Source organism: Amblyomma maculatum, chromosome 2 (genome assembly GCF_055883805.1).
Source record: "Amblyomma maculatum isolate TAMU_Amacu chromosome 2, ASM5588380v1, whole genome shotgun sequence".
NCBI classification, from domain to species: domain Eukaryota; kingdom Metazoa; phylum Arthropoda; class Arachnida; order Ixodida; family Ixodidae; genus Amblyomma; species Amblyomma maculatum.
Genome location: NC_139345.1, coordinates 47,282,507 through 47,307,928, shown reverse-complemented (window position 1 = coordinate 47,307,928; position 25,422 = coordinate 47,282,507). Strand labels below are relative to the sequence as shown.

The window sequence follows — 25,422 nt, the reverse complement described above, 5'->3', positions numbered from 1 at the left end:
CCTTGTGGCAAACTCTTCGAAAAAAAAAAAAAAAGAGGTGGATATCCTACGTATGCAGCTACACATGCACTCCATGAAACGTGTGCACGCGGTCGAGAGAAAGGACTGAAAGCCTAGCAGCTGTAGACACAAGAATGTTTCCACGAACATCAGAAAGCAATTCTGCGGAACCGACGCTACTAACTGCACACAAAACGAAAATAGAATGAAAGATGTTAATCTAATGATACAGAGTCATGGAAATAGACATTCGCAGGGTGTCACAAGTCGTCGTGTTAGTAGCGTGTTTCACCGGGTATCGGGTAAAGGGCCATCGCAGCTACGCTGGTTGAGGAAGGAATGCAGGCCGGAGACGGGGAGTACTCAATTCAAGGGAAACTGTATTTACATATTTACAGTATCAAAGGGGGAAATTGTATTTACATATTTACAGTATTAAAGGATTACAAAAACCACGAATAGACAGCTGAGATGAGTGCTGAATAAACTGCGACGAAATCGCTTTAGGAATCTCTTCCCGATGCGAGTATCGGGCGCTTTTTAATACCCTCTCACGTCAATTTTCCGCCGTCTCTAATCCAATCGCAGGGATTTGGTCTTGGGCGCTGCCCTCGGGTAGGGTCAGGGGTACTCCTTAACTCACTTTCTCAGCTGACCGAGGCCTGGCATCCATTCACAACGCCCATCTCTCCATCACCTTCCTTCGGAGATTTACCGAGTCACTCGGATAAGTGTCCTGAAAGTGCCGTCTCCTCGGGCCACCTCCTCACCTACAAGTTGATGCGCAGTTGGCCATAATCTGCTGGCGTTTTGCTAATCAGGAGCCGATGACCCAAGGATGGTTTAGCGTCGAAGAGCCGCCCTAAAGCGAATACCTCCGGAACCTATGACGCCGAAGAAAGAGAGGAGCGCAGGTGATTGACAGCGACTTTCCTTCGTGCGGGGCGGCTACGCGGAGACGCCCCATTGTAGCAGGGCCCCGCGCAGTCTTGGGTTGACTGAACTGAAACTACCTTGGCTGGCTGGGACGGACAGCAGAGGGAGGGAGAGGGGGGGGGGGGGTATAGTCACGATAAAGATAAAATTATATGATGATTTTAAAAAGCTGCGCGTACACCCACTCAACGCCTTCAAACCCTCGCCATTTCTACGGATTCATCGAATTTCCTTAGAGCGAGGCAGTATACTTATTACTAAGCATGAGGCATTGAAATGATATTCGTAAGCCAGTGTGAGCGATGTCAAAAACATTAAACCTAACTTGACGCACATTAAAGCTATGCATCTAGGTGTCAAAAATAACATAGTCATATTTTTTTTGTTTTTGATACTGAATGAAAAAATTGCAAAGCAGCAGAGACGATCGACAGAAGCGCTTAGTACAAATTTAAGGAATCTTCACAAGAAAGCAAAACAATAACGATTAGAACATAGAAATAAAACATTTTAATATGGCTAAAATGAGGGTACAGCTGAAAATTTAAAACTCACAAGCTATATAAAACAGCTATACTTTTCCTCTTTATGAGGAAAGGTGGCGCTCGCTACAACCCCGACTCAAAGGTTCTACAAACCTCCATGTAAACCTCCGCCTTTGGCTAAGCCAATCTGTTCGTCTTGCTTTTTTTTTTCTTTTTGTCACTCAAGTAACACTGCCCATCTCTGATTATTCGCTTATTGGATTGACCTCTGAAATATAGGACATTTTGTGAAAAAGGATTGTTGATCGTAATTTTTCCACGCTTTCTAATTTATTACTGTTAATCGTTCAAAAAGTGCCCCATTGGTTATCTACGCTAGTCTGATTTATTTTATGAGTACAGAAGAGACTTCAGAGGCGAATTTTAGTGAGCCTCGTTACTTTACACCATTTATCCCAATATACTCACACAATTATCTCGCAATATTCCAGATCTCCCTCAGGAGTATTTGATAACGTTCCCCATTGACTTTACATGGCAGTTTTAATTACGCGTGAGCGCAGAACAAAGTTGAAAAGCAAAAGTTTGCTGCTCATAGGCAACTTACACTATTGATATCAATATGTTCATGATACATATCATGCAATATTCCACAACGCCCCGCAATTATGATTAAAAATGCACCCCATCTGTTTTCTATGGCCGTTTAATTCATTATAAAGCAGCGCACCAAGAAAACACACAGTAGAAAGAAGGGACAAGCGCTGAAGTAAGCTTTCCAGGTGCGCTGCTACATAATTAATGGCAAACCAACTAGCCCATTTTTCCGCTTTGCTCACTCCTAATTGCTCGCTGCGATCTCAGAAAAAAATATTTGCCACAAATCGGAAGCTTTGAGTATTCCGATGAAGATGTGCTTAACTGCATCTTGTAATATTCCACAGTTGTCTCGCAATTAATTTTTTTTTCTGAATCATGGACTGGTTAAGCAATGACTGATATAGCAAAATAAGATTGCTAGAGATCTCCAAACTGTCTGCTGATGATTTGCTTTCAATTCATCCTGCGATAAACTTTTCCTCAGCCCGTCAGAGAAACAATAAACGTTTTGGAAACTAAAACCTTCTCGTACATTCCCCATCCATGTGCCTTCCCTCAAAAAAAAAAAAAATATCATGTGTCATTCTTTTAACATTTACGGCACTTTTCCTCACTTATATGTTTTTTTCTGTCAAGCAGCCTGAACTCAAAGAAGCGTGTCAGCGAGTTTGACACGGCAGCTAAAATGTTCGCTCTTCATAAGGAAGCTTTCACTTTCAGTCTCCCAACATATACGCGGGCGCATGCACTCAAGCACGCAGATTAGCGCGCAAGAGCAACCTGCGTTGCGAATGAAACGTCAACTAGAAAGAAGATAGTTCAGATACATGCATGCATGCATGCATGCATGCATGCATACATACATACATACATACATACATACATACATACATACATACATACATACATACATACATACATACATACATACATACATACATACATACATACATACATACATACATACATACATACATACATACATACATACATACATACATACATACATACATACATACATACATACATACATACATACATACATACATACATACATACATACATACATACATACATACATACATACATACATACATACATACATACATACATACATACATACATACATACATACATACATACATACATACATACATACATACATACATACATACATACATACATACATACATACATACATACATACATACATACATACATACATACATACATACATACATACATACATACATACATACATACGTTATATAGCGAGGTTTTTTTCCCTTCTTCAGACCTGTGTTTTAAGACTTCAAGACGGGGCGGGATACCTCACGTCTGCCTCTAAGAGTACAAAAGAGCGATAAACAAAGGGTAATGCGCACGAACAGAAAAAGGAGGAAATATAAAATGCCTTTAGCCATATTCTTAATAAGACGTTTTATCCTGATTTTCAATGTATCAAAACAGTTAAAAAAGCAGCCCATGCCATACCTAAGCACAGCATGCCCCAGGCACTGGATTATTAGGTGTCTAATCGAAAAGGCAGGAAAACCTACATACAACATGCGCAACCTGCATGCGAACATTCTAGGCGTCTTGTTTAGGTAAGCCACGTTTGTATTCCAGAATAAATCGCTTTCCGAGTATTCATCAAGATATTTTTCAAGCGGGACACAGGTAACGGAGAAGCGAGAACATGAGGTGCATCAAGTCGCACCTTAGCGGCTTTTACCCGTCACCCCTTTTTCTCCTTTAGTGAACAAATAAATTTTGCTTGCTTGCTTGATTGATTGATTGATTGATTGATTGATTGATTGATTGATTGATTGATTGATTGATTGATTGATTGATTGATTGATTGATTGATCTTGAATTGTGCGAAAAATGTGCCCACTGTTTGGAATCAGGTTGGGGGGGTTCCTAACCCAGACTAGCGGAGTTTTGTGGAAGTTGATCTCAATTAGTTAACACTGGAACCAATCATACAGCACAATAGCGTCCTGTTAGGACTCCTGAAGTACGCGTGAAAAGGCGACTTTTATTTAAATGAACTGGGTGTCATCAGCGTATTGATAATTTTTTGAAGAAGTTATAACACAAGGTAGGTCATAACATAGAGATTAAATAAGATAGGCGATAAGATGGAACCCTGGGGAACGCCGCTATGCAAGTTTATAATTCCGCAATGCACAGGTCCAAGTGCCACTGTTTGAGATCGCTCGGAGAGGTAGTACTTTAGTGCCACTTAACCCAGACGCTGGTACCTATGCCTAGATACTTTTCACAAAGAGTATCCTGATATACAAATTTAAATGCCTTTTTACATCGAGAAATGACCAAATGACGTTTTTTGTTTTAATAAAACTGCAGTAAGGAGAATCAGATACCTTTTCTAATAACGCGTTGGTGCCAGAACCGTCAGCTAAGCTGATTTTGCTTGAGAAGAATATTATATGTTTTTCCAATAGTTTGCAATGCACGATACAATGAATATTGAGTATTAGTTCGAAATGCCATTGCTTTTTCCGCCCTTGTAAAGTGGTATATTACAATTTTTATCAAAAAGTATATTATGCAGCCCCTTTCTATCACGTTATTTAGCGAGAACAGCAGGACATCCCTCAGACATTGAAAGTTTCCGTAAAGAGCGCCTATAAATAGCTCATTAGTTCTAGCAGATTTGTTATGCTGTGGACTGCTGATTATACTCATTGCTTTGCACAAGTATTGGAAAGAGTATGGTTCTGATATTAAAGAAGGAATCCTGAGGAAGCCACGGAAGACGGGAGGAGAGACGATTACGGCGGGATAAGAGCTACAGCTTGAGGATTTCTGCACAAGTGCAATCTGCCTGGTCCGGTATTGTTCCATCTTGTGAGAAGGTTTTCATACTGAGACGAATGAAACCGAATTGAGGTTTGAACCTCAGTTACAGCCGTTCGAAGACCTTGAATCATTATTACAAGTTTGTCGAGCTGTGCCGCCAAAGTCAAGAGGCTATGTAGGCTATTTTTGAGTTCATACACATTTATTATACGTTGCTTTCCACGCAGCGACCATTTGAGACATTTCTAATGGCTCTTATTTCGTTAGCGCGTTGGTAGAAGCTGCTGGATTCAGTTCCCCGCGACGAAAGCAGCTAGGGCCGCAATTTTTCATGCTTTCCTGGTTGCATAGAGGAAAACATGCCTTCAGAAAGAGCACGTCGGTCACTGAGATAATACTCTGTGCTGCATTTGCAGCAAGCAATTCGTTTTCAATCAGAAGGAAAGGTCTGTTTATAGGCACCGCATCGTGCCGTTCTTAACAATCAAGAACAGAAGTGGCAGGCGCATGAAACCACAAGGTGATGCAACATGTCAGTGCAGTCGGCGGCACTGCGAACCAAATACACCTGCCATGCACAAAAAAGCATCACGTTCGCGACCGGTGGTTGCGCCGCTAAGAACGAAGGCTAAGCAGGTGATTCATGGTTTTATAGTTGTCCAGCAATAGCAGCGCTTCCTTTGGGAAGCTTAGCTGTAATGGTGCACACAGTCATCACTTGGCTCCAAAGTTGGGCGATGCCTATCACTAGGGCTTTCTCATTCTTCCTAGATGTGCGCAGGATGATGCTGCATGCGGGCCGTCGTAGTCAGTTACCTGCCATGCACAAAACAGCGAACAGTTCGCGACGATGGGCACGTGCCACCGTTGCCAAGCACATCGCGAGTAGTATCTGAGCATACTCTGTACTACGAGGGTGAAATAAAACCAGTCTTCAATTTCAATGAAAGTTGATGTTTCCTTAAACAATCATTTAAACATCGGCCATCGGACCAACGTAAACTGCCCCACAGGCTAGGGGAACTTCATACACAGCACCCGCCAGGCACCTGACGAAACGACTAGCATGACGCTTCACCCAGATCACCATATCCTTCCCTTCGAACATGATCAGAGGACACAGTGAGGCCAAGTTGCTATGGTCGAAAACACAAGCGAAACATCGTAGCATTTCACTAAATTCTTTAAATTGTGCAAAACCGTCTGGAAATGCGGTACGACTGCTGACTTCATATTTTTAAAATGATCACTGCCTAGCTTTCGTAATTCTTTTGCTTTTAGTTTGTGTAGACGTCTTCTCTGCCGCAATGGCAGTGATTGAAACAGAACCGAGCCTTCGTCATTCAAACCTCCTCGTTTTCGGAGCTCTCTTGTATTGAGAGTGCACGAGGCTCAGGCAAGGCGCCTTGAAAGCAGCACATCCCAGTAGCTCGTTTTACAGCCTTGGAACGACTTGACCCAAACTGCAAGCGGTCTTCCTGTGCTCGTGGCAAGTACATTGATCAGACGTAATATTGTGGTAAAGTAAGGTTAATATCTAAAAAATGTAATTTATCTTATTTGTCTCACAATTCGTGAGTAAATGTTATACCATTTCTATTGTGTCTACAAATTGATTAAACCTGTTCCACGGTTACAGTGTGGGGCACATCGGGTTAACTCACCGATGCGGCCCACTGTGCACCAACTTTAACCACACTTTAAAATTCAAGTAACAGTGCACGCATTCAAAGACTTTCAACGTTGTCTCCTATTATTACTGCAAATGCTTTCCAAAGAGGTGTCGCCAGTACAGGTACCGCAAACAGACCAATGCTAATATATTTACATTGATTGGCAAGAACACAAAGGTTGAGCCGAAATAAAATTCAATCAGAGAAATAAAACTGTTCTGCGTCACAGTGCGAGTTCTGAAAAGCAATCAGGCAAGACAAATGGTGAAAAACAGGGCACCGTGGGGTATTTCAATGTCTTGTTTTGGGTAACCCGCATGAGCAATCATATTTGGAAAACTTGAAATAACCACTGCGTTGGCACGGTTCGTGCGTTGGGCTCCACTTTTGTTTTTGTTTTTTTGTTTTTGTAGAACATTGCAACAGAAATAACAAAATTGAAATACCAGCATATTTAGCGCACTGACCTGAAAAACAGCAGAAATAAAACACAGCACAGCAGAACCTGCCACGCGGTTAACGTCGAAACCTATTTGGTTTGTTGCAATATTTATTATATATATATATATATATATATATATATATATATATATATATATATATATATATATATATATATATATATATATATATATATATATATATATATATATATATTGTCCTGTGGAACTTGTGTCGTTCCCGCTAGCCGTGTGTACCTAGCGTACTGAACCGACTAGAACGACTCCGTCGCGACGCTAAGGGCGTAACAATATACATACACATATATATATATATATATATATATATATATATATATATATATATATATATATATATATATATATATATATATATATATATATAACACCCTCAGCTTCAATACCGTCGCAAATTGAGGAGACAGTACAACAGTGCCAAGATGTCAAAACAAGAAACTACCTTGCTGAAGATAATACAAAAGCAAAACATGAATCGAACTTTAGAACTGAGTGGCTTAAATTGATACAGCAACAGAAGGATTTGAGACGTCAATCTGTCTAATGCTTAACGCGACAATAAATTTGTCCAGCACCATCGTGAAAGCAGAATTGAGATTTTTTTATCGATGAGACTCTTCACAATTTTGGAGCACTCTTTTAAAACGTAGGACAGGAGGGGATCTGTTCGCCTTAAAACGGAAAAGATGGGCTGATGTCGTTATGTATTCTCAAAATTCTTTATTCATTTTTTTAACCAAAACAAATTGTTGAGATAAGGCATTATACGTGTTCGCAGTTCGCACTCTTAGATATTTTCTCTCTTCTTTTTCACTCTCCAGGTATACCTGTCACAGAACATGCCGTCTGAATTTGCGGTTTACAAGAACGTTTTAAAAACAAGGGAAAAAAAGTTCGCGAAACCATCAGCTTCTGGCATACTTTGACTTCAGCAAAATTTGATGTAAGCTCTTTCTTTTTCTCATAGAACATTAGGGAACTCATTTAAGCCAAAACCACTTCTCTGTTTTTTACTGTGAAATGTCATTTGACGTAATATTCAGCTTCAGGATTCATTTCTTTTTATATTAGGAGGGATCAAGCAGAAAAAAAAAAGTCGAAATGGAGATGTAGAAAAGATTTAAGGACAGTCGGCTAGCCATTCTTGAGAACGTCATGAGCAATGCGCACTTCTAGTTTCCCAATATTTGTCATATACCTTCTTGCCAGATATATTTGTTTAGCGCTAGAGAATTGCGATTGCCTTTTTGTTCTCTCTTGTTAAGCTGCTAATCCTGCTGGAAATGGGATAGAAGTTACAAGAATTCCGCGCTTTCTCTTTGATCAAAATAAACATTGTTAAGCTAGATGACCTCGTTCAAAGCTCATAGAAAATCAGAGCCGCCTTTTTAATAAACTCAGAACAACTGGAACACGATAGCGTTAAAGGCTTCGTTCACTAAAAAATCTGGCTACAGCGTGGTGAGGGAAACGTCGCGGGCATGGCTCTCGGCAGGTTGTAGCTGTCGGCTGACTTGGTTATGCACAGATTGGCCGTAAGGTTAAGTAGGGTCAGCCCACTTCTCAAGTCGGGCTTCAAAAGTCAGATGGGAGGCTGAAGAGAATTAAACCCTCCAGTACCGAACGCTGTTGCATTGTACCCTTAAGGTGGAATTTAAGTATCCCACCCCACTATTTCTTTTTCACAGTATTACTTCGCTATTTTTGTAAGGTCAAGCTACGTTTTTTATAAAATGTGTCCTTCTTTAATGACTATACGCTAGGATGAGCTGAAGTATCAGCAGTTAACGAAGCATACGTATAAGTATACAGCTTTATTTGTAGTCGAGGTAGGAGGTAAGGCTCCAGTGAAATTCCGGTTAAGTGACTTCGTGGGCTAAGCTCCCAAATGGAACTGGAGCGGCTATTTCTCGCCTGTAGTCGCTATTTATTTAAACAATTCTAAATCCAAATTGTAACAAGAAAAGCTGCAGCCGTTGTGACGGCGTGTATGTATGTAGCTAGTGCAGAAAAAACAAAGGTTTAATCTCACTTTCTGAGGTCAAACATCAAAAGGCTTATCCTCAGACTAATATTAAATGCTATTATTGCATCGTCCATTATCTTCCCATTCTCCTAAATGAGAGGCGAATACTTCAGATCTATAGCTGCTCTCTTGGAACAAACACATTTAGAGAGCCGTCGTGGATAATGCAGGAATTATATAAATCGAATTTATTCGAAAGCTAAAAAAAAAAAAAAACAAGTACTTTCTTTCACAGTATCAAGAGGTTTACTGCCATGAGATTTCCAAACGCTGCTCAGTCTGCAGTTTCCTTCTGCTGGTGCTAGGTGGGGCGTCGCTCCCACCTGTTGATGACTGTGCGTTATTATTGTTCTTCAAAATAAAAAAAAAAAACGGCCGGTTATTAACACCGTCACGGAGGCAAGGCTACCCAGCGTTTCACTTCAGCCGTCTTTCTTTCCTTTGCTTTACACATCAGCGAAGGTTGAACTGGACTCGTAAGCCCTCAAGCGCAAATTTTATCGCTTAAGCTCTAATTAGCTTACACGCACAGTGACCGCTTCAGGCCTCGTTGGCTTCTTACTGAGGTCAGATTTTTCTCTTCTTTTTTTTTTTTTTGTCATAAAGCGAGCAGTAAAGTAGAAAGAAAACGTGGAGAACAGTGAGGAAAATAGACCTGGTGGCAGCAACAAGGGGTGTTGATGCCGAGATCATTTTTCTACTCCTGGAAGCGGTCGGGCGTGCGAGAGGTCCCTCGCTCGCAATTTTTTCTGTTGCGCCTGGTGTACGCTCCCCCGCAGCGGCCGAGGGACCTGAGACGTGACCTCGCATTACACGCCGAAATGTCGGATACTTGTGAATATATACTTTTATTTCTATATATTTTGCAATTCTCACGACCTGCCATAAAGCCGGAATGGCCTCTAGCGACGAAAATAAACTCGAAATTCACACAATTTTAATGCGACTTGTTGAAAACGGCGTTGAGGCGTAGTACCACCCGGACACATTCCTAAACTCGCGACCTAAATTTTTGTCTAACGCTAGTCAACTCTGGACAAACATCGCTGCGCATGTAGGTAGTTCGCGGCAATAAAGACGACTGTGAACGTGGCATGGAAGCAAGACAAACTAGTCAATAACCCCTTCCCCCCCCCCCCCCCCCCTTCCATCACCTCCTCTTTTTATCGCGCTGTCTTATATTGTACACATTTGGCCGTAAAGATGTGACTGTAGTTGCAGTAAGTTCACAATAATGTTAGCGCTGGATGCATGAATAGCGGAAGCCGGCGGAGGATTTCAGCGAAAATATCGTGGAAATGTAATGATCAGCCATATACCAGCAAAACTTCGCATTATCAGGGAATAAGAAAAGCGATAGTATTTTAACTTTTTGTGTAACGTTTTGTTATAATATTAAGAGGCTTTATGGCGATGGCGTATACATGTTTCCCCTGCAAACAGCTAAGTATATTTGGGGGATAGCTCTCGTTTTTCTCGCCGCTCGCGCTCAGTAGTGGTCGTGGCTGTGATTTCGCTGCTACTCGGAAATGCTCGGAAAGAGAACCCAGTGTTTAGGCTCCCGCGCATATTCTCTTCTTCACTAACCAGTACTAATGGGTAACTAGTCATTAACCAGTACTAATGAATAACTAGTAATTATCTATTCTAATTAGTCATGTATAAATAGTCATGAGTAATGACAGATGACTGTGATACCATTGCATAGTGACGTTATCGGCCGATATGTCATGACCGGATGTGACGTCATCATGACGTCACATTTGCTCATGCTTAATAAGCGGAAGTGATAATGACGTCACATCCGATTATTGTCTTCTAGCCACCTGGTTCACCACAACGCAGGCAGTTTTATTGTTGTTGTTTTTGTTCTCATCACAAAAATTGCGCATACCCACAAGACGGATTCGCAGGGACCAGGGCGGTTTTATTCAGCAGCTTTTACCCAAAGCTAGCGTTGCGATTCTTTTTTATTCCCGGTCTTGAAATGATGCTTTCTTCTTTTCACTATTTCCTATTTCGGCGAACATGCATGCTGTCGGAGAATAATACATTTTGTTGTTTATCTTAGCATCTCTTCTATCATTGTCTTCCCTCTGGCATTCGTTCTTGTTCCTACGTCCTTGACCCTACCCAAACTTGCGTGTGTTATCTCGTATGCGAAGTTTAGGCGCTCGCATACAACTTGTTAAAAAGAAAAGGGATGATTCACATCAATGTAGCATAGAGTTTTGGCGTGAAAAAACGGAAGTTTAGTCTCCAAAATTACATGTGAGTTAAATTACAAATGAACGATACTGTTGTTTTCTAAATCCCGCCATACTAAAACACATGGACCAAACATTCACGGGTAGGTGCAATTTATGCGGGCAGTATGCCGACTTATACCCCATGGTGTGGGCCTGCCAGCAAAATACAAAACTAAAAGCAATAAAACAGCCAACTAGGGAGGGCTGGGAGGCGGCCCTGTCCAGCTCGGACCTGGAGGCCCGGCGTGCCCTTGTCCAGAGAGCTCGGGCTGCGGCGGCGGCCAATGGCGTCCCGGAATAGGGTTTGCACTAGGCTCTCTAACCATACGCACCTCTCTTCCTAAATCATATCATCGCAAATAAATGTTTTCTCCTCCTATCCTTCGATGACGTTCTCGGTAGCTCATCGACTCTGCGACGCGCGTTGCGACGAGCGGAAATCGTGTCACTTTCTTCGAATTGCGTGCGCCCATTTTACAGTTACATATACAGCGTGTTTTTTTTTTTTTTTTGGTTGCACCATAAATCAGACCGGAAACAGGCGGAAACAGCGAGGTCACTCTGCCTTCCGCTTTCAAAGATGCAAGTCCGCACCGTGTGAGGCTTCCGCCAGCCTTTGGATCACGACCCGACAGTGTCGTTCAGCGCAGCAAACTACCCGAGCTCCCTTCAGGCGCTGGCATTTCGTCCTTTCCCACTGGTTTCTCGGTTAAAACCAACCACTGCTCCTCGCACGTTTTGCCACATAGCTCAAATTTTCATGGACAAGCAACTGCGACTAAACAACACAAGGCACGCAAGCGACAGTTCCATCAGCCACGTCTGGCGGAAATGGCTACCGATCCATGCTGGCCGTAGCCAGATTAAAGACAGCTCAATAATGGCTTGTAGCAGTGCGACATTTCGCGGGAGCTCCAAGCGGGTGGTCTTGCCCAGACTTCACCATGCAGCAGCGCATGCATACAGCACACTTGTCCAGACGGCAAACCCTATCCCTCCAGCTCCTGCTATGCAATATGTTATTCCCTTCAAGCGAGCCGGCGTTTGCAGACACTTCAAGAGAAGGTAAAGAGAGAAATCGTAAACACTTCTGTGACGAGCTCCGCAACTCGGAGCATGAATGGGAGGGCGTGAAACGTTGCATATGTTTCCGCTGAGTACTTGACATTTGCCCGCGCCGTATATAGACATCGTCCGATAAACAGCTACATCATTGAAAGCAGCTATTGACCACGACTATCCGTGATCAGCGTTGGTAGCAGGCACCCACGTTTGGAAGACAGCCACGGTCTTATTCACAAAATGGTGTTTCCAGAAATTGCGGGTAGAACAAATGCCGCAACTCAGCCTACGCTTATAGGCACATGATTTCTTGCGTCCGCATTGTGTGCACTTTGGTGAAAAGGTTTGATTACAGTGAGAATGAAATCCGCACATTGGGCGAGCGATTCGACGCCCACGACGTTTACGGCGAGACTGGCTGCCAAAGAGCCCTCATAGTAGCGCTGCTGCTACGTCGATATTGTCGACAAAACCCTCGAGTGTTTTTTTTTTTTTTTTTTTTTTTTCTAGTCGGGGAGAAATTCGAGTGAAGGTGGCATTCTGAAACGAAAAGCGAGCCAATGAAAGTGCTCGGGCCAGAAGTTCGAGGAAATTTAACGCAACAGCGTTAAAGGCTCTGTTCACTAAGAATTCCGGCGTTGGCGTTCTGAGCGAAAAATCGCAAGCATGTCGCTGGCAGGCGGCAGCTTTCAGCTTACATGATTGCTCACTGATTAGAGATAGGGTTGCATGATGATACGTTTCGCAGGAGCAGCCAACTCGGGTCGCTCCTTTCTTATGGGAGGGCGATATCCGAAGCAACCCGCCGGGACCCTTGCATTCTGAGTCCGACACGTTACCGCTAGGCCACGCAGGCACGTTCACACGGCTTGGGTAAACCGGGGCTTAAAGGCGAAGCTTAAGTGTCCCCCATATTTCTTTATGAATCCGACGCTTACACCATGCTCTACAGCTTCTCTCCTTCAACGTACAGAACGTGTTTTCGTAAACCAAGAGACACCGCGAATATAAAAACCACAAATCTGTGCCGACAATGCACTGGCTGGTGCGCGCTACTCAGTTCTCAGCACCCGGTCTTTCAAAGAACTTCTCTTTGCCGTTACTGTCTGCAATGGCTCGAGCAGACATCTTTCAAAAACCATTCAGCGGCTGGCTGGTGTGCGCTGCTCAGTTCTCAGCACCCGGTCTTTCAAAGAACTTCTCTTTGCCGTTACTGTCTGCAATGGTTCGAGCAGACATCTTTCAAAAAACATTCAGCGGCTGGCTGGTGTGCGCTGCTCAGTTCTCAGCACCCGGTCTTTCAAAGAACTTCTATTTGCCGTTACTGTCTGCAATGGCTCGAACAGACATCTTTCACAAAACATTCAGCGGCTCTGCTCACGTTTTTCAGCCTCATCCAAGTAAGAATACTCTATATGGCTTTTCAACACGTCGAAACAAGTAGTATGAAAAGCTCGCATCCGGGAATGTATCCAATGCGCGTGTCGTAGTTTGGTGTGTGGTTACATGTTCGTCGCATGTTGGGTCTAGAAGCCGGCTGAAATTCTTGGAGTTTATCTTGCTATTTGCTGCTAGAACATAGAAGAACATGCAGTTGAGACATGAGACACACAGAGATGACATTTCGAACATCAGCGAATGTTACTTCTTCTTGTGCATTTCGTTAGCAGAGTAGGATGCGAACACAATAAAAAATGAAAGAGCAACATAGCATAAGCACCTTGCGCATGCGGTACACTTGATAAACATCTTAAAATAGATGCAGTATCAATGCGAGCTGTCAGTGCAAAGCGAGAAGCTGCAAACAAAAATAATTTGAATAAACTGCTACAAAACGGTGCCGGACACGTGAGCGCAAGACGTATATTAAAGCCGAAGCTTGCAAAGAGAAACAGCTTGAAGGAAGAAACTACTGTGCCCTTCTTTCTATGAAGTTGTCCGGTGGCGAACCAAAAATGGCGCTATTGAGGCGCTGAAGAACTTGACGTCATTTCAAGTGCAACCAGTCGAGCTCTTCTCATACCCGCAAGTTGTACAGAGGCCGTCGACGAGTGATGTGTAGGAGCTTTGTGAAAGCACTGCAAAGCGCAGCTTAAGCCTATGAATTCCATACTTTCCTTCTTTTGAGCAATAGATAAATGTTATTTGAGAAACATAAAGCTTAAATCTCTGCGCGATTTGAGCAAAGAGTCAAGGATTTTTCATAATCTGCTCGTCTGAGCAATTGCCATTCAGCGAAAAAAATTAAGCCACATCAGAAGCATCGTTCTTATTCCGAATAGACGTCTCTGCTACAGCATTTGTCTCTAGGGGAGCTGTAATTCTTATAGGAGTAAGAAGAAAAGCCCCAGTGATGTTATGACTACTGTTGCCAAGCGCACCGCTCTTTTCAGCAGTGTGCAGCAGAAAACAACCCTGCTTCAAAGTCTGTCTTGATGGGGGCTTTGTGGAATAGGACAGCATGCTTTTGCTGTCATTATGTAGAGATCCTACCAGATGTCCCACTCAAACGGAGTCTAAATGTATGTCATTCCGCTATAAGAGTACACACACAAAAGAAAACACGTTTTTTTTTTTTCGAACGAAACTTCTATAAGCCGCTGGTCAGCGCAAAAAGCGTTCAGTTAAGAAGTTTTGCTTGATACCTGCAAAGGATTAGCTTTTTTTTTTTATCATCGAAGAGAGACCACGTAATCAAAGAAGGAAATTGCCTGTCATCCGCTTGCGCGTATACTGATGTTCGGATTCTCAAAAGAGTTCGGCAGTGTAGGGATCAAGCCCGCTGTTCGTTCCATGTACTTACTGTGATCCGTGCGGTCCCTCAAGGTATTGAAAGGACCCTTCCGTAGGCCACAGCAGCGCCAGCAGTTTTAGCTCTCAGTTGCTACGAGGGCAGTACATATGATGCGCATCGGCTGAGTTATTAGTGTCCGTGGGATAAAAAGCCGCAATGTTGCAGCAGTTGTGCAAACCGAGTTTTCCCACAAGATGCGGAACACTTGAGATAAAAATGGCCGTTTCTCCTTATAATATTATCGCCATCCTCCAAAAAATACTCGTGTCACCCATTTTTTTTTTCTAATAGAAAACATAATTGCAATTTTGTGCTGATTCCCAGCGAAAATCTCTGCAACTATGCAAGATTCAAGTGACGTTGACACCATGACAGATTGTTGCAGAATGCACCTTCGAGTCTACCGACGCTCTATAATGCGCGCGCTCAGTTTGAATCGCGTTGAGGGATCAGTTACTCCAATTTTGAAGTATTTATCAATTGCCTGCTGCAATGCCGTGGTAGAGATAAAGCTGGCAAGGGACGAAGCAGCAAACGCTGGCACATACGCTAACAAGAACCATAAAGGCCATTTTTTCGTTTAGTAAAAGGGATAGCTTTGCGTGTTAAGCGCGCACGTTGCCTCGTCAAAATCAAGTCCTCCTCGAAAGCGCATTGCATCCCCGTCCGCCGACTTGCCATATTTTGATTTGTTGCATGACTTTAACTTTTTCCACGGCTCGTGTCTTTTACGTGATGAAATGTCAGGCTAAGGACAAAACACTTCCATCAGTCGAGAGGCGGCACAACTCCCAATCAAAGGTGTCCTCCAGTTTTATCTGTTCTACCCAAGATGAAGACACTGCAGGATGATCTGAATCTGAGCTAGCTGCATGTTTCATTTACACTGAGCTGGTTACACACTAACATGAAGAAAGGCGGCAAACTGGGTATAGAGGGCGAGAGAACTAAATAAGGGCGCTATTAGGCCTGCGGTATCACAAGCACTAATGACTCAGAGACTGCCTTCCGTCCAACCCACGTATACGGTGACGCGAGCGCACCTTTTATTGGAGCCTTCAATATATCAATTTCTGCATTCACTTTGCTGGGGTTGCATACGTATTGTCCCAAAGACCGAGGTAAAAAGTAATCTGCGCTCTTTAGTATATATATATATATATATATATATATATATATATATATATATATACATATATTAGATGACGGAATGGTTGCATCAGATGCTGTCCAGCCATTACGTGCAGGGCAAATGGTGCTCACCTACGGCATCAACGGTGCAGGTCAGTTCAATGGGGTGCTAAAATAACTTAAATCTCTTCTTGCTGAGCACAATAAAGTGTTTTCACCAACATCGTGCTTCTTATTCATCTTCACTACTTAGTTTTTGTCTTTGTTCCCCTCCTGTGCACTTTTATTCTCGTTTACCAGCTTGATTTGCCTTTGCCTGACTTGGAATATTTTGTTGATGGTCGGTACCGGAGTACAACAGAAATCAGTCACATGACGGCTCATGGTAGGCTGCCAACAACTGCTCTCGCTGCAAAACATTATAGAGGCGGAGAAAAATTGGTTTCCGTTCTGCCCGCCGGTCATCCCAGCCAGCCAGATCCGCCATGCGAGTGAATGACGTCACGGTTGCACGGATCTAGCAACGAAGCCCGCGCGCAGTAAGCGAAAGATGCATGCATGTGCGCCCAGCCGTGCCGCCGGGTTCACGCGACCATTCTGCCGCGGTCACCGGAAGCTGCGTACGCAGCCAGCTTTGCTGCATTTGGCACCGGATGCCACGTAATGAATGACTAGGGACGCACCAGACGAAATATTCGCCCAGGGTGGAGCGCGCCGACGTCGGTCAACGCTCAGTTGATCTGTGTGAGGGCCTGAAACTTAGCGAGGACACGCGTTGGGAGCCATCGGCAAACATCGAAATCTGTAATGAGGGCCAACTCATTGTAAGCTAATAATAACGTGCGTTATGCTCCGAGTTTGTAAATGCTAAAGAAGCAGTTAAAAAGAAAGAACTCGTCTGCTTCTTTGATGTAAATCAAAGAAGTGGAGATGGCACAGTCCATTCGTCGTCGTGCAACCAAGACAAAGCGGTATTAACGCGACATCACCTAAAAACGTTAAATTTCCTGGTGAGCGGTTGCTCGCACTTTAGACTGCTACTAACGTCCAGGTCATCGCTCTGTATCTTTCCTCCTCAGGGGAACCAAACCACGCCTCACATGCTGAGCAGCGGGGTAATGTTCCAGAGAAGCCTGTATTGAACAGGTTCATTTAATGCTTTGAAGAAATGATGTAAATGCCATACGCGAAGAGAAAGTGGTGAGAGAAATAGAAAATTTTTGAGTGCGGCAGAAATAAGAATAAATGTTTTCCCTGCATTAAAGCACGTGAAATTTATTAAGAGATCCAGTTGCCAATTGGGCATATGTGATGAAGTCTTGGCTCTCGACAAGAACTGCTTTGCGATTATATTGAAAAAAAAAATGCCGTTGAGTGATGCAAACATGCATTTTCTTTTTCTACTTCTGGAGTAAATGAAAAAGTCTTCGTTCTACCACGTTGCTTTGTGCTGCTTGTCTTGCATACTTGTATTCAGTTTTCTTTTTCTTTTTTTTTCACGTTACTAGATATGAAGCATAGAGAATGGCACTGCGTCTTGTATAAGCGCAGGTGTTCATTTCCAGTTCGACGCACCTTTTAATACAGCATTGGTCTTATACCCTGGGTAAGTTTTCCGACAAGCCAAAGAACTGCACTCGTACATTTTAAGGTGTAACCATTAAGCCTACTTTAGGACATGAATTTAAACAAAACATTCTTCAGGCTGAACTGTTCAATTTATCGTAAAGCTCCTTCACTCTGAGTGAGGCGCTGTATACTGTGCCCCACCACGTTGCATTCTTAATTCTATCCTTCAATTCACTTCAGTGTACATGTATACTTTCCCTTTTCATATTCCGGCCATTGTTGTGATTCTCATGGCGTGTATTGGTTGCAGGAGACGGTGACGAGGTACGGGTGTGGCTGACCGTTCCCAGCTGCACACTGCTGGAGCCGCTCATGAGCTCCTCGAGCGTCGGCTGCCGGGCGTCCAAGAAGAAGACGGTGCACTTCGCTCTGCCTGGTCGCGTCATCCGGCCACTGCAGTGGCGCGACGACGTCATATGGGCTCAGGTAGAGCCCGCCAAGGGGCGCAGGCACGCGACCGGAGGGGGAGGAGTGCACCTCTTCCAGCCAACCCCAACACCGGTGAGCGCCGACAGTGTCAGCGCACATCGCCGCAGCGCCAGCAACTGCTCGTCCGTGGACTCAAATTATGCCAACACATCATCGCAGGAGGACAACCAGTCATCGTCCAGCAGGGAGTCGGTACCTGTGAGCGTAAGTTTGAGGGAAGGCCGCGCAATATGTTCATTGCAGACGCTTCTAAGGCATGCTACATTGCGCTGAAACAAAACAAAAATTGTATGGAAACACTCTAGCAGATCTGTGTTACTTGAGGACTAGGCATTCTCCTTCAGATGGTCTCCCTTTAGAGTTTGATGTGGGTGTTAACATGGGCGTAAGGCTCGTGCATATCGTTGGCTTGCTAAAGTACGTCTATGCAAGCAATTCGCAAGATCGCCTTGTCAGAGTTTTTCGGAGCAACAGTTTTGAAAAAATATGTTGTTGTTTTTTTAACGCAGCTTTCTAATTTGATCCGCACTAGGGAGATGTTGCTGTAACATACGTTTCTTTTTTTCTTTTTGTTTTTAACGCAGCTTTCTAATTTTATCTGCACTGGGAAGATGTTGCTGAAACATACGGTGTTTTTTTTTTTTTTTAACACAGCCTTCTAATTTGATCCGCACTGGCAAGATGTTGCTGGAACATACGGCTTAATTTCAACGCAGCTTTCTAATTTGATCCGCACTGGGAAGATGTTGCTGAAACATGCGGTTTTTTTTTTTTTTTAACGCAGCTTTCTAATTTTATCCGCACCGGGAAGATGTTGCTGAAACATACGGGCTTTTTTTTTTACGCAGCCTTCTAATTTGATCCGCACTGGGAAGATGTTGCTGAAACATACGATTAGATTTAACGCAGCTTTCTAATTTGATCTGCATTGGGAAGATGTTGCTGAAACATACGCTTTTTTTTTTAACGCAGCTTTCTAATTTGATCCGCACTAGGAAGATGTTGCTGAAACATACGGTTTTTTTTTAACGCACCTTTCTCATTTGATCCGCACTGGGAAGATATTGCTGAAGCATACGGTGTTTTTTTTAACGCAGCTTTCTAATTTGATCCGCTCTGGGAAGATGTTGCTGAAACATACGGTTTTTTTTAACGCCGCTTTCTAATTTGATCCGCACTGGGAAGATGTTGCTAAAACAAACGGATTTTTTTCGCGCAGCTTTCTAATTTGATCCGCACTGGGAAGATATTGCTGAAACATACGGTTTTTTTAACGCAGCTTTCTAATTTGATCCACACTGGTAAGATGTTGTTGAAACATGCGGTTTTTTTTTTTTTTTTTTAACGCAGCTTTCTTATTTGATCCGCACTTGGAAGATGTTGCTGAAATATACGCTTTTTTTTTTTTAACGCAGCTTTCTAATTTGATCCTCACTGGAATGATGTTGCTGAAACATGCGGTGTTTTTAACGCAGCTTTCTAATTTTATCCACACTGGGAAGATATTGCTGAAACATGCGGCTTTTTTTTAACGCAGCTTTCTAATTTTATCCGCACTGGGAAGATGTTGATGAAACATACGTTTTTTTTTTTTTTTTTAACGCAGCTTTCTAATTTGATCCGCACTGGGAGGATGTTGCTGAAACATACGTTTTCTTTTAACGCAGCATTCTAATTTGATCTGCACTGGGAAGATGTTGCTAAAACATACGATTAGATTTAACGCAGCTTTCTAATTTGATCTGCATTGGGAAGATGTTGCTGAAACATACGGTTTTTTTTTTTTAACGCAGCTTTCTAATTTGATCCGCACTGGGAAGATGTCGCTGAAACATACGTTTTTTTTTTTTTTTTTTTTTTTTTTTACCGCAGCTTTATAATTTGATCCGCACTGGGAAGATGTTGCTGAAACATACAGCTTTTTTAACGCAGCTTTCTAGTTTGATCCGCACTGGGAAGATGTTGCTGAAACATACGGTTTTTTTTTAACGCAGCTTTCTAATTTGATTCGCACTGGGAAGATCTTGCTGAAACATACTGTGTTTTTAACGCAGCTTTTTAATTTGACCCGCACTGGGAAGATGTTGCTGAAACATACGTTTTTTTTTTTTTTTTTTTTAACGCAGCTTTCTAATTTGATCCGCACTGGGAAGATGTTGCTGAAACATACTTTTTTATGTCAGAAAATTATGTCAGAAAATTTGAACAACACTGCAGTGGCCACAGGATTGGAGGAGGTCAGTTTACATCCCCATTCCGAAGAAAGGCAGTGGCAAAGATTGTTGCAACTACCGCACGATCGCGCTTACTTCGCATGCTAGCAAGGTAATGTCGAAAATCTTCCACAGTAGGCTGCAGCAGTATGTGGATCGGGAGCTTCCGGACGTGCAAGGTGGTTTTCGGAAGGGCAGAGGAACTAGAGACCAAATTTCCAACCTTCGCTGGATCAAGGAAAAAGCAAGAGAGTTCCAGAGACCCATCTACTTCTGCTTTATTGATTATGCAAAAGCGTTTGACTGCGTAGATTGCAGCAGATTGTGGCAAGCTCTACAAGAGATGGGAGCTCCAGTTCACCTCATCAGTATCTTCAGGACCCTGTATGAAGGGCAAGAGGCCACAGGCAGAGCTGGGCATGGTCTTACTGATTGGTTTCGGATCGAGAAAGGAGTGAGGCAAGGCTGCATACTGTCGCCCTGCCTATTTAACCTATATGCAGACTGCATCATGTGGAATGCCGGTCTGAACGAGTCTTCAGCTGGAGTGAAGATTGCTGGAAAACGTATCAACAACCTTAGATATGCGGATGATACCCCTTAAAAGGCAGAAAGTGAAGTGGAACCCAAAAGACTTCTGATGCGCGTACAAAAGGAGAGTGAGAAGTTTGGGCTTAAACTGAAGATTAAAAAGACAAAGATCATGGCGTCTTGCCCTATCAAGTCCTGAAGCACCAAGGGACAAGAAGTGGAATCTGCGACAAAATCTTTCTTCTTGGGCTCCAAGCCCCGAAAGGAGACAGCAGCAATGAAATTAGGAGACGCCTCCTTCTGGGAAATAGAGCCATGGCTAGCCTTGACCGTCTTGTAAAGAGCAGAGACATTACACTGCCAACCAAGATCCGTATAACTCGTGCTTTGGTCTTTCCAGTTGTGATGCATGGATGCGAGAGTTGGACTGTGAAGAAGGCTGACCACCAAAGAATTGACGCGCTTGAATTGTGGTGCTGGCGGAGACTCTTGAGAGTTCCTTGGACTGCCAGAAGACCAAATCAGTCGATATTGTCGACCATAAACCCTGACTGCTCATTGGAGGGTCAAATTCTAAAGTTAAAGCTCAGCTACTTTGGCCATCTGATGAGAAGAGAGGAGTCGCTGGAGAAAGGTTTGATGTTGGGAAAGGTTGAGGGTCACCGAAGAAGGAGCAGGCAGCGAATTTGATGGCTAGGTGGCATCCTCGAGGCACTGCAGATGAAGGTATGTGATGTTAGGAAGGTAGTGAGAGACCGGAAAGCGTGGCGTGATATGGTCCATAGGTTCACGAAGAGTCGGACACGACTGAACGACTGAACGGAACTGAACTTTATGTTTGACGCAGGGCAGTATATCATGAGTTCTCTCAATGTTCCCAGAGGGCATCCGATCAGTCAGAGCCTCACATCTAGTGATCTCCTCACAAACCTTTTCGTATCAAATTCGAGAGCTACAACGTGCACCGCCAGCAGAAAGCTCCGCCACCGATGACACATACAATTAAGCGAAGAAATGTTGCTGCCCTGCTCAGAAAGATGTGCTGTCTATGAGTGTGTCCATGGCTATGAATACTGACAGGTTAATTTCGCAACAGGAAATTTCTCATGAACGCAAGTTATTGCATATCTTTAGGGCCGATTAGAGCAATCTATGCATCCGCAGATCTTTCTTCGGGAGCCTAGTTTTTATGGCATTTGCAACTTTTCGATTCGAGCACAAGGGAAGTTTTGAAAACGTTTTGCTACTCATCGGAATGTGGGACGAATTTCTACAAAAGTATCTCATGATATTTCACCGCTACCTTACAATTCAAGCTGATTTCCCGAAAAGCTGGACTTGTGATGTACGCTAGTTCTTGGTGGTAACTAAATTATAACGAGGGGTCAGTAGAAGAAAACCACGGTAGTTAAAACGGGTTTGTTAAGAAGTAGATGCTTATGTGTATGCTAGCTACGCTACACAGATAGTGTAATCCTTAGAGTGCATGGGAAAGTGGATGCTGGTGGATGAACATGGAGCTTTTGGCGATTGTCTTACATTTAGGAAAGTGCACAAAGTTATTTGGAACGATACATGGATAAAACTCCGGGAGCAGATTTCGACCGGCACACTACAACTTCGGGGACATCATTATCGCCAGCCTGACTACAGCCCCTGTAGGGCCAAGGCCTCGACCATATCTCTCCAATTAACTGGTCCTATGTCAGCTGATATATCCCATAGCAACATAGAATGTAAGATCTATAACGCAAGGCAAACTGGATGTCGTCAAGCGAGAAATGGACAGACTGGACATTGATATTTTGGGTGTCAGCAAGCTCAAGTGAACCGGAATGGGAGAATTCAATTCCGGCGACCATTATGTCTTTTATTGCGGGCACGAATCCAGAAGAAGGAATGGGTTCGCTCTCATAGTAAACAGAAGAATGGGCAAAGCAGTGCTAGGGCACAATCCCAAAAACGAACGAATTGTTTCACTTCGGATCCAAGGTCACCCTTTCAACATAATAGGTCTATGCACCAACCACTACTGCTGAAAAAGCGGACGTTGAGAGATTTTATGCTGACCTGCAATGCCTTTTAGACCGCACTACATCATCAGACGTCCTTTTTCTCATAGGAGACTGGAATGCTAAAGTGGGGAGTGAAGAAATATCCGGAATTACAGGCAAGTTCGGTCTTGGGGAGCCAAATGAAGCTGGGCAGAGGCTAGTAGAGTTTCGTCAAGAAAACAACCTGACCATAGCGAATACTTATCTTCAATAGCACAAGAGGCGCCTGTACACATCGACTTCACCGGACGGTTTGTACAGGAATCAGATTGATTGTATTCTTTGCCGGCAGAGATGGAGAAGCGTTATACAAGCAGTAAGAACAAGGCCTGGGGCCGATCGTGGCACCGATCATCAGCTTCTTGTTGCCAACTTTAAGCTTCGATTGAAGAAAACGCTTTCAGGTATGATCTGGATCAAATTCCATCAGAATATGCTGTGGAAGTGAGGAATTGATTTCAAGAATTAGATCTAGAAGACAAAGAGCCTGAAGAGATGTGGAGTGATGTTTGTAATATAATACAAGAAGTTGCTACTAAGGTAGTTCCAAAGCAAAAGAAATGCAAGAAAGCAAACTGGTTATCTGAAGAGGCTTTGCAAATAGCTGAAAAAAGGAGGATGGCAAAAGTTATGGAGGAAAGAGAAAGATACAAGGTTCTCAATGCGGATTTTCAGAAAATAGCAAGGAGAGATAACAATGCCTTCCTGAACATACAGTGCCAAGCAATTGAGGACAACAGCCAATTAAGGAACACAAGAGCTCTGTATAAGACAATCAAAGGTATCGAAGGAAGCTTCTGTGCTAAGCTGGGCGTGATAAAGGACAAACGAGGCAAGGACCTCACTGAAGCCTCAGAGATAAAGAAGAGGTGGCAGGAATACACAGAAAAACTATACAAGAAGGACCCGAATGTGCAAACGCAACATAAGGCGGTTGTGAGTACTGATCTCAAGCCGGGCATCCTGAAGAGTGAAGTTGAATGGGACTTAGCCAGCCTTGCTAAGAACAAAGCTAGTGGAATTGATGGCATTCCAGCTGAGTTGCTTCACAACCTCAACCATGACGCTGTTGACATTCTGCATACATTATGTCAGAAGATTTGGACAACCCTGCAGTGGCCACAGGATTGGAGGAGGTCAGTTTACATCCCCATTCCAAAGAAAGGCAGTGCCAAAGATTGATCCAACTACCGCACGATCGCGCTTATTTCACATGCTAGCAAGGTGATGTTAAAAATCCTGCAAGGTAGGCTGCAGCAGTATGTGGATCGGGAGCTTCCGGACGTGCAAGCTGGGTTTCGCAAGGGCAGAGGAACTAGAGACCAAATTGCCAACCTTCGCTGGATTATGGAAAAAGCAAGAGAGTTCCAGAAACCCATTTACTTCTGCTTTATTGATTATGCGAAAGCGTTTGACTGCGTAGATCACAGCAGATTGTGGCAAGCTCTCCAAGAGATGGGAGTTCCAATTGCCCTCATCTGTCTCCTCAGGAACCTGTATGAAGGACAAGAGGCCACAGTCAGAACGGGCATGGTCTTACTGATTGGTTTTCGATTGAGAAAGAGTGAGGCAAGGCTGCACACTGTCGCCCTGCCTATTTAACCTATATGCAGAGTGCATCATGAGGAAGGCCGGTCTGGACGAGTCTTCAGCTGGAGTGAAGATTGCTGGAAAACGTATCAACAACCTTAGATATGCGGCTGATACCAGTTTAATGGCAGAAAGTGAAGTGGAACTCAAGAGACTTCTGATGCGCGTACAAGAAGAGAGCGAGAAGTTTGGGCTTAAACTGAACATTAAAAAGACAAAGATCATGTTGTCTTGCCCTATCAAGTCCTGGAGCATCAATGAACAAGAAGTGGAAGCTGTGACAGATTTTCTCTTCTTGGGCTCCAAGATTACCTCGGAAGGAGACTGCAGCCATGAAATTAGGAGACGTCTGCTTCTGGGAAAGAGGGAAATGGTTAGCCTTGACCGCTTAGTAAAGAGCAGAGACATTAGTCTGCTAACCAAGATCCGTATAACTCGTGCTATGGTATTTCCAGTTGTGATGTATGGATGCGAGAGTTGGACTGTGAAAAAAGCTGACCACCGAAGAATTGACGCGTTTGAACTGTGGTGCTGGCGGAGACTTTTGAGAGTTCCTTGGACTGCCAGAAGACCAAATCAGTCGATATTGTCGACCATAAGCCCTGACTGCTCACTGGAGGGTCAAATTCTAAAGTTAAAGCTCAGCTACTTTGGCCATCTGATGAGAAGAGAGGAGTCGCTGGAGAAAGGTTTGATGTTGGGAAAGGTTGAG

General features: G+C 43.5%; 1 protein-coding gene across 1 annotated transcript in view; it reads left to right on the top strand.

The window, feature by feature from the left end:
- LOC146198562 (uncharacterized) overlaps positions 1-25,422 on the top strand; it is a 156,603-nt gene that overhangs the window by 60,725 nt on the left and 70,456 nt on the right. The window contains exon 2 of the mRNA XM_084594057.1: positions 18,144-18,526. Within this exon, the coding sequence (XP_084450183.1) occupies positions 18,206-18,526 (321 nt within the window). The 5' untranslated portion in view covers positions 18,144-18,205. The remainder of the gene's footprint in view (positions 1-18,143; positions 18,527-25,422) is intronic.